Source organism: Agelaius tricolor, unplaced genomic scaffold, assembly GCF_023055355.1.
Source record: "Agelaius tricolor isolate 1412-34295 unplaced genomic scaffold, bAgeTri1.0.p SCAF_6, whole genome shotgun sequence".
NCBI classification, from domain to species: domain Eukaryota; kingdom Metazoa; phylum Chordata; class Aves; order Passeriformes; family Icteridae; genus Agelaius; species Agelaius tricolor.
The window spans coordinates 39,647,182-39,657,729 of record NW_027269266.1 but is presented as its reverse complement, the minus strand read 5'-3'; the positions used below and the strand labels follow the sequence as shown (position 1 = coordinate 39,657,729).

General features: G+C 39.3%; 1 protein-coding gene across 1 annotated transcript in view; it reads right to left on the bottom strand.

The window, feature by feature from the left end:
- Positions 1–1,164: 1,164 nt before the first annotated feature.
- The window catches only part of STT3B (STT3 oligosaccharyltransferase complex catalytic subunit B), a 51,595-nt gene continuing 42,211 nt past the window's right edge, over positions 1,165–10,548 (bottom strand). Inside the window, exons 11-16 of the mRNA XM_071429425.1 lie at positions 10,289–10,476; positions 9,616–9,787; positions 7,096–7,269; positions 6,013–6,126; positions 4,791–5,003; positions 1,165–2,829 (exon numbers count right to left, since the gene is read on the bottom strand). Of these exons, the coding sequence (XP_071285526.1) occupies positions 2,749–2,829; positions 4,791–5,003; positions 6,013–6,126; positions 7,096–7,269; positions 9,616–9,787; positions 10,289–10,476 (942 nt within the window). The 3' untranslated portion in view covers positions 1,165–2,748. The remainder of the gene's footprint in view (positions 2,830–4,790; positions 5,004–6,012; positions 6,127–7,095; positions 7,270–9,615; positions 9,788–10,288; positions 10,477–10,548) is intronic.

Sequence of the window (10,548 nt, the reverse complement as noted above, 5' to 3'; positions counted from 1 at the left end):
GACCCAAGCCTGGCTCACGTGTCTTTTGTTGTGTTTGGTTTTATTGTTTTGGTGTTTTTGGGGTTTTTTTTACTGTTTTGTGGCAATTATGCTTCAAAATTTGACACAGTAGAACAGCAAAAGGAAAAAGGATGGCTGGAGCTAAGGAAATAAACTAGTCTGGGAAGAGTGTGTGATGAAGAGGGAAGAGGCTGATAGTCTTTGCTGGTAGAAGCTCTGTGCAGTTCTCCCAAAGAGGCAGGAGTTAGTTCAGCTGTTTGATTCCAGGATCCAGCTGTAAACATACCCAGTGTGCAGATTCCTGAGGAACCAAGGAAGGTGAGACAGTGCCAGTTCTTCTTCATAATGTTGCTTTTTCTAAGTGGATGCCTCAACGACTCCCAACTTTTTATTTAATTTTAACTGCAGAACATTGGCAGAATACTTGAAGTCATGTTAGATTTAGGAAAAAAGTAAAGCTCAGGTAAGTAGGAGGCAACTTTAGGCCCAGGTTGGCTGGGATGCCTGCAGTTGGCTTATTTTTATTTCACATGCCTCAGATTCACTTGCTTCTGCTGTTAAAGAGAACGCTGCTACCTAAGGCTGAAGACTGTCCAAATGTAAAGGTACAAATCTGGTACAAGTCTGTCCAAATGTAAAGGTACGTGAAGAGGGGAGGGCAATCTTGTATTTCTTTTTTAAAACAAGGCTGAGTTACTGCCAAGCCACAGACTGACTGACAGCCTCTGTCCTGCTGCCTTTTCAGGTGTTCTTCCAAATGTTAGATCCCTTATTTCTCACCCATGGTCAGGATGCAGAGTGGCTTGGAAGCAGCACGACACTAGGAATCGTGCATCACATCATCACTCAGCCCTTCTGCTGGTGGGTGAGCAGCTGTAGCAGCTTGGGGAGCTCCAGATGCTGGAAGGAGTTGCTGCAATGTGTGGTTGGGAAGGCAGGCTGCTCTTCCCTGGAAATATGACAGCCAGCTTGATTTCATCACAGCAGAGGCCCTGGATTTGGCTTGGTTTAAGCTGGAGGGAGTTAAGAAGATGCTGTGGCTTCACTACAGCAGCTTGGTGAAGGCAGGAGATTTGCAATATGGAATTCCAATGTCTTAATTTATGACTAGGACTACAAACAACATGTTACCAAGTTAATCACAACAAAACGGACACAACAGCCTTAACACAAAACTTGAATTAACTTTATTTTCCCCTACAGTTGACAACTGGTCTGCATTGAGCTTTAAAGCAACAAAATAAAATGAAATCTCCAAACGACAGGGGCCAGAAATCCAGATTTAATTACCTTTGTGAAAATGTTGCAGCTGTAATATTGGTCTGTATAAACCACTGAAGTCAAAAATGAGTTCATAAATCAAAAAAATATTCTACACCTTGGGAAAGAAGTCAGCAGTAACATTCTCACAGAACACTGTAAATTTACATTTTCTTCATGAAAGGTACATACTATTCTGCATTTTACATCAAGTTATTGATGCAAGATTTGTTTCTATAAAAAGTTACAACCTGTGGCAGGAAAACAAACTGCAAAAAAACCCTTTCCTTTTAATTAAAGAAAAATTTCAAGTCTGTATAAAGTTTCCTTATATCTGGAAAGTGAACACGTTCAGTCTCCGTTTATATTTTAGTGCATTTAATCTGACAGCTTTCACCACTTAAAAAAAAAACCCAAACCAAACCAGTATAAAAGACAGACAAAGCAAATAGCACTAGAGCAGGAATTTCTTCAATTGATTTAAGCACTCCAAATAAAATGCAGAGAAACAGATTTCCAGAAAAACTTCCACCCTCACCAGAAAGGCAGTGAGGGTTTGCAAATCTGAAGAGGTTTGCAAATCTTCTGCCTTTGATAGCCACAGAAAAGGGGTTTGTATACCTGTCAACCTTCTTTTCCCCAGTAACCAGGCTATACTTGTTTTACCAATGTAAACATTCACCTGAAATAGTTTAATTTGTGTTCTGAAGCACCAGCAGCTCCATGGTGCTCAGCTATATGTCATTATAGCATTCATTACTGTCGTTTCAGATCTTTCAGGAGGTTACAAATTTAGCCCTTGTATCTACAGTGTGCAAGATTTGCCTTGTCTACCTTGTGAAATGACAGTGTAAGGCAGCAATACTGCAATCCCGTGTTGAACAAAAGCAGCTTGTCCAATTCATCTGTCCTGTCACCTCTTGTGAAAACTGCAGCTTTGCTTCTTACACTCCAGCTCAAAACCAGCCTGCAGCAAGAGTAAAAGGACATTGAAAGAAACCATTGAAAAATAATCGTGGGAGTAACTTGTTTTGAAAGTTGAATTTGAGAGAGCTCTGCCATCTCTTTCTTGTTGAAAAAGAGTCATTTTCAGATGTCACCATTCCAGTTTTCATACTGCTGCTATTCAGCTGAACAGTGTTCTCCAGAAAAGATTGACAAGTAATGCATGTGCCAAGGACCAAATTACAGGGTTCTTTGGTAAAGTCAGTCCAAATTTTCAACAGATTTGAAGGATAATATGTACCAATAAAAAAAATGCTGCTAGACTTGGATAGCAGCTCTGTCTTGCTTCACATTACAAATCTAAAACAGCTGTTCTCAATAAGCCAATATTTTTAATCAGACATTGCCTGAAAATTTTGTACAATAATCTGGACCAATGATGGTTCTGTACCCTCATGTTGCTGTGAAACATGATTTGAGCTAAAGGCAAAGACTGGTTATCTCAAGGACAACTGCTTCGTATTAGCAATCAGAACAGTGTGTTTAAACTGTCTTCCTGTTGGGTCTCTTGCCTTTCTTTAAAATTAGTTTATTCTTAATGTAGCCACGCTTCCTTTTGGAGGTCTAAAAAGAAAAACAGAACAACAGGTATTAGTTAATGATTTATCTTGACCGCGGTTTCATGTGCATTCAATGCCTGAGCTTTAGATTGATTTTAAAGAGCTTGAATGCTAAACCCTCACCTAGGCATTATCCAGTTATTATTTTTAATGTGGGATTGTTAATTCCTGCCTAACAGTTGCTTTTGCACAAGATGTGCTTTTGTAACCCTGTCTACTAGATCTGTAGAATTCTTTTCAAAGCATGTGCTGAGGGAGAATTAATCATTAACCAACATGATAAAACTCTAATATGCCCATAGAGCAAAATATATTGATATAGATCTTAGTTTTGTTTGGAAATACCTCCTTGCATCTTTTGCATTATTTATTTTCTTAAAAGTTAGGTAGAAGTATTTCCTCAAAGCAACATTTTTCAAAAGAAAAAAGCCTGAATAATCCCATTTTAGTCTTCTAAACTCCACTGTTGGTCTGTAGGTTGCTTAGTTAGCACTTCCTGCACATTCCTTTATCAGCCTGTTTTAGATTCTTTTTTAGGTAGTAATGAGGGGGACCCATTAATATTGGTCAAAGGTAAAATTAACTTCAAATTTGTGTACATAGCTTGTGGCAGGTGCAACTGTACATTCAACACACCTGCCAGGAGGCAGCTCCCACCCTTGCTGCACTGTGCTGTGCTTACCAGCAGGGTCCACTATTATTTTAAAAAACTGCATTTAATCAACATGACACCACCAACATGATTATAATAAAGTGAAATAGATACAAACTAATATGTAATATTCAGATACATACTGAATCTCTGAGGTTCAGCAGTGTCATTCCTAACATGACAGGAGATGGACTGAATTTCCAGTAAGGAAGCAACTTCTGAAAAACTGTGGCTACTAAGGAGCCTTCAGACTGTGTATTTAAGAAATTCTAGTTTATATTTAAGAAGTCCCATGCTCTCCCTGGTTCTCTGATTTCTTAAGGGGAAGTACAGCCTGTTTGTACTGCAGCCTTCAGAAACAGCATCAACTTCTAGACAGAAAACTTACACATCCAAGGCTCAAGTGGGGTCAGAGCATCTACCATAGATAAACACAGCCTTGCTTGTCATTAAAGATCAAAAGTTACAATGTTAAGTGTATGACAGGCATAATAAAGCTTATAATTTCAAGTTATGTCTAGGTGCAGTGGCAACTCCCAAATGCCTTATTTTATGTACTTCCCATCAAATCAGAGATAAACATCTTTACATTTAGCATTCTCTACTTGCAGAGAATGTTCTTTACTTGTATTTCCATGACACAGTTTAAGTCTACTGCCTATACTAGTTTGTTAGGCAGGGTTCTGCAGCTCCTTTTGCAACATCTATTTGAATATATAGAAAACAGATGTTGTGAAGGAGAGGGCTGCTAACAGTCTCCCCAACTCCCCTGGGAACAGGCCTTTCTTAATAGACTGAAGGAGGGCAGCACAACAAACACTTTAAAACTGTGAAGATGACTTCAAGCAGTAAGCAGACAGACACTAAAGTTCCATCAACAAAAGTTTCATATTTAATTTATTTCATACAAAATTGCCATTTGTAAACTTCTAGGCATCACTACTTTCAAACAAAGTCAGAAAGCAACTTCCACATTTACTTAGTGAGCCATGGTTACTGAAACATGAATTGATGTACTTTAGAGATTATACTTCCAGTTACATGAAGACTTAAGAGTTGTAACAGCCAGTGACACACTCTATGTCAAGTCAGCATTCTGCCTAAAAAAAATCTAGCCTTGTGTCTTCACATGCTTTTAAGTTAAGCAGACAGTAAATTAACAATTATTACCAGCAGGCAGGTCTGATATTGGACACTAACATGAACAGTATCCATAACATTCTGGCTAGTGGAAATATATAATTCACCAGCTGTGTGATTCACTGTTAAAAATAAACTCCTGACCCCTTTCAGTTACTTCACTGGGAACCCACCTTCTTTGACAAATACTTCTGTTTCGGTACAATGTTGGTTACTCTAGGTTTGTGATCCAGTGTCTCTCTGTTGTCTAGTTGTTTGACCTTGTATATTCTAACAAGCCAGTGCTCTGAGGTAAAGGCTTCCTCCAGATGTTTAAATTTAATGTCTTTGTTGCCTATCTCTGCATTGCGTGTACGGTCAAATCCTGGGGGTGTCCGAAAATCCAGCTATAAAAATTAAAGTTGCATGTTAGTTTGAGACAAAACCCAGAACACCAATCATTGCAAACTGTGAAACTTCCCAGATAAAGCAATGCTTTCAGCTGGCTTGAGTCAAAGGGCAACACTTATCTTGCACTGGTTACTCTACTACACAGAAAAACCTTTGAGATCCTAAGGGACAAATTCATTCTTACTCCTACAGCTGTCACAGGAGACAGTAGTTAATAGCAAAACCACCTTGTCTGCATTCAGAGATGAAACAACTCAAAGAACAGTCTGAGCTGCAGCAGCCTGGGTGTTTTTTCAGCAGAGCTGCTGCCTTTGTGCTCTCGCCTATACTGCAATTATTTGGACTTCCACAAATTTCCATATAATCCAGAAGTAGTTCACAATTATCAGTTAAATTTGGCCCCATTGCGTTACAAGTAAATCCACTGAAAAAAGAATTCTTGTGCCAATACATCAGAAGGAAGGGCCCCTCGTGGGGGCAACAAGGGAAGAAAAGGAAAGAAAGAAAACAAACAGGTTTAGCTCCATCCATGTGTTTGGTGCTCCCAAAGGGGAGCGACAACTGCTGCCTTTACTACACATTGTAGTGTTATTTTATACACTGATGTGACTTGGATGGAAATCATGTCATTTCTGACACACTTCAAACAGTCAGCAGTTCACTTGCATGTTGCTATTATAGCAAACAGATCTAAAGCTCTCCACAATGTCACAGTTGATGCTTTAGTGAGCACACACCAACCACAGTGCAATCAAGATAGTCATCTGAGGCAATGTGAAGGACACCAAAAAATGAAGTACAAGTGTGGGTTAACAGCAGAAATGCTTTTTGCTAAGGGTTATAAACAGCAGACCATGACTGGATGTATTTTAATTTGTAAAGCTCACTCTTACTGCATATTCTGCTACTACAAGCAATGCTTAATTTACAAGATAAAAAATACATCAAAATAATATTTGTTTTCTCACATTTCAGTTAAGATTCAGAAGAAGTTGTAGCACTAACCTGCATCTCTCCAAATCTGTAATAGGACATTTTATACATGAGGCAGTTCAGCAAAGTTGGAGAGCCTGCCTTGTCTACCCGGAATTCTCCCTGAGGGGTAAAGTAATCACTTTCCTTTAAAGAGAAAAGAAAATACAAAGAGTCAATGCAAACTAAAATCTTAAGGAAATTTCTCATTCCTTCCCCCACAGAAAGACATCTAAGAATCTCAACTAGCTACTACAGTTTAAAAGCTGATTTAAGGTAACCTTAAAATGAAAGAAATGGTGCTCATTAAAGGTGAAATAGTTGCAAACTGCCTTGCTTGTAAGCCAGACCTCAATGGATCAGTTTTCCTAAATCTGTACTTTGTGCTGTTAGAAGTTTTGTCACATCACTGTAAGTGGTTCTGGAAAAGTTACCTCAAACTCTAAAATTTAGTTGGGCATCTATTCTTCAGAAAGGCGATGAATACTTTATTGTTAATATAAAAGATCTGCTGGGTCACAGTAAACTTCATATATTCTCCATGTTTAAACAAATTTCTGGCATTTTCATCTCCAGTACAAGATGAAAATACACACATGGGCTACTCCCTTAAGCCTGTGCTCAATATCTAGGAGTTTTTGTTAGGCTTAAGAAAATATTACTACACACTTCTGCAATCTCAGAGGTGTTTGAACAGCTTAAACTCTACATAAGTCAATATTAACACTTTCACTTGTCTCCTGCTATTACAGAGTTTGAAGAAATTTGTAATGCCATTTAAATAGTCCAAACACTCCTACTTTTTTCAAGCATGATGATGATGCACAGAGACATACAGACAAGAATTACAGAAAAAAAATCTTACTTTTAGTATCATGCATAAATGTGAAAAGCTCTTTAGGTTACTGACCTTTCAGAATCAAAAACATTGAAAGAAACTGGGCTACAGGCCCCTGCAGTCCTACTATTCTAGAAAAACAACCCCAGCACATGTTTCAAATAAAATGGCAATTAAGTAGTAGAGATTTCCCTCCACTGTAGTGGCCACTCCCAGAGAAGTGATAACATAAATAAAAGGGTTTTTAAAAAAAACCAGAAAGTAGAGGTTCCACTTACCCGTATATCTTTGGGATGCTCCCCCTCTGCTATTCTCACCATCCACAAGAACTTATTAATATCATCACCAGAATAGCCAATCACACCACCAAAAATAATCAAAACATAATCCACATCCAGACTTCTCATGATCTCATATGCTGCAGACTCATTTGATGACATTGCCTTTCCCACCTGTATAATTGCAAAAATATCTTAAATTTCTGCATAGCTGCCTATGGAACAGCTCCACAGATCAATACAGCCAGACTAAAGCCCAGGAATCCTGTGCCACGTGCTCTAGGATGGCCCTGCTTGAGCAGGGAGGTTGGACCAGTACCCACTGCACTTCCTTCCAGCCTCTGGTTCTGTGATTCTCTAATACCTACTTGTCAACCAAAGCCAACATTTTCATTCCAGATAAAGAAAACCCATTGTGAATATTTAGACCCACAAAAGCCCAGCCTAAACTGAAATATTTTCTCCTCCGTAAGAGGAGTGCTGCCTGTTGAAAGGAGTGTTTTTGTTATGAAATGTAGCAACAAGGGTTTTCCTTTTGTGGCACCTACATATTCTTGAAGTCACAGCTGTATTACCAAAAGCTTAAGTGTTGCAGAAAATACCTAATTACAAATTATTTTCAAAGCTTTAGACACAGCCCAAAGTGTACAAATTATTTGAATGTGATTTGTTTTTTCCTTGAGCTCTGACCTTCATTAATGAAGCAGCCATTGTGCATTGCACTAAGTAGCACACAGGTGCCCTCAGCACTGAATTCAAGGTAAATCTACACAGAGAAAATGTCAGAATAAAACTTTTTATAGCTGTATCCAGCACCTCTTGTATCCTGGTCACTTCTCACACTTAAAAGAATTTGCTCAGTAACTGGCATGCAGTTTAGCAGTTTTGTTTCCTCTTGAAGCTCTTGTACTTAAGGCACAGTAAGGTATTGCTGTAGTCTCAGGGAGCAACTACAATATACATAATATTGTGCCTGACTTGGTAACATTCAGCTAAGAATGTAATTAGAGAGCACTAAGCTTAGGCAGCAAGCTGTCATAAGACCAAGAACCTCAACTTCTTGGCAATTATCCTAATTAATTTGGGGTTATTTGCCAGATTTCCATCTCTGTGCAGGAGAAAATCATCTGGACACATCTCCAGGGCATGCCTTGTTTACAGCACAAGTGCAGGTATTGGCCACAACACACATTTATTGCTTGGGTCCTCCTTTATGGAGTCTTCATTCCAAAATGGAACTTGACAACGCAGCACTCATACTCAAGAGAATTCTTTACTGAAAGCCGTTATAGCCAGTTACTGCAATGTGTGTGCTTACTGTGCTTAGGCAACACAGATGACTTCCACAGTCTCTATTCACATGATGCACCTTGTCCTGCAAGAAACTGTGAGTTTGAATGCAGTACCTGCATTTCTACCTCTTGTAGCAGAGGGAGGCACACAGGTATCAGAGCTGAGTGTCCATTAAAACACACCCAATGCTGTCAGGTCACCAACCAAATTAGAAGTGTCTCAGAGTACATGGCAATGCATGTTGACTGACATTAGACTGATATTAACACCATCAGTACAGTTTCTCAAGTTTGCTTCTAGCTGAATGCGAGTTTCCTGCCCTGTAAAAAGTGTGGATGTGTGATCTCTCTTCTCCAACACACATTTTTTCGGGACTCTGCTCAAAGCAGAGCTTCATTAATTTGTTGGCTTTCTACACTGCTTTTTGGCAGATCTGGTCCACAGCTGTACTCAGTACTGACCCAAGACAGGAAGAATACAAAAAGCTATCCTAATTATCCTAATTTCTTGAGCCCTTCCCCCATCCTGCCCTTGTAGCAAAACATTCTGGGAAGAAATGTGATTGATGAGGAGTCATTCATTGCACAACACAAGTTGCCCAAGGTGGTGCCCTGTAACCACAGGCAACACTAACACCCTGCCTTAAGCACACATACAAAGGTTAAACTTACTCCTCAGAAGTGAAAGAAATTAAAAGTGCAGTCATTTTGTCTATCTGCAAATTTGAGAAGCCAGAATTGCATTGAGTCTGCTACACTTCCACAGCTAGTCATAAATAATCACTTCCTGTGATTTCCCAGATGTCTGAAAATTTGTCAAATCTTGTGGTCAGTTTTCACATGCCCTTCAGAAATCCACTCAGCAGTGACACTGCTGAAATGCAAGGATCCTTACTTTGATAGGCCAGTGGGTACTAGCTGTTACAGCATTAATCCCAAGGGGAATGGTTACCTTAGGTATTGTCTATCCTCCCCCAAAGAAAAGAAGAGAAACTGAAGTGAAAGTGAAGTTTTGGAAGCTCCAAGTAAATGAAAACTCTGAAGCAAAATTGATCCCTTTACTTGAGTTTTAACAAATGAAGGAAGTATGTCCCTTCCACATTTGTGTTTCTCACTCTATGCAATTTCTCCTTAATATCAGTCACCCTAAGAGACATCTGCAATTTCATACTGGACTGCAGTGTAAACATTTTGGTGTTTCTGCTCCCTAGAAAACTGCCACCCTTACCAAGGCGATGTGGCTGTTGTTCCAAGTGTTGTTATCAACCAGGGTTGTCCTGTTGGCCATTCCTGCTATCTGATAGCCATAGTCCCACCACGACATCACTCTGGCATGCTCGTCCGTGTTCTGCCTGAGCCAGTAATAGGCTTCTCTGAAGTCATCCAGGATATTCCGAGTGCTGCAAAACAGTTCCTTTGATTTGCATCTGTACAGATACTACCAACAAATTAACTGCACCATGGTAAGTCTGGGTTCACAAATAAGGGTTTTCTTATGAGTTCAGCTCCCTTTGAGGGATTTTGTCACCAGCACTCATAAGTTTGAACTCTCTGACAGCTGAATGTCCAGAAGCTGAACTGCTTTGAAGACATGATTGCTTTTGAAGACATGACTAAATGCATTTCCAGTCAAATATATACTCTTAAACAAGTTTTCCCAGTTCACTCCAAGGCTTTTTTAACCATCATTTTTATTGGCTTTGGGTAGGATTATTTTTATATATTTCATTAAATATTTCAGAAAAAGTTGTATCTTTTTGAAAACTAGAATATGAATAATTTATTATTCTGGTCACAATTCCTTTCTGTAATAAGGAGTGATTTAAAGAAGGCAAACCCAACTGCTAATGCAATGGCAGTAAAAAAGGCTTTAATCACTTCAGACTGTAGACCTTACTTACCCATCATGGTTATAGGAGGCGAGAACCACGCTGGGGCTGGAGTATGCATTGCTGGTTACCCAGGTACAGTGAACAGCAAACATCATCAACAACATCAGCATCAGCATTGTCACAATGTTTTTGATATTGGGGCCCAGCCCTTCTTCTGTTTTTTCCTGCTCAGACACATGTTTCCTCACTTTGCCTGCCTAAACAAACACAAATGTACCTGTTATGGCAACTTCTATCATCCTTGACATCGGAACCTAAATTTTCTAACT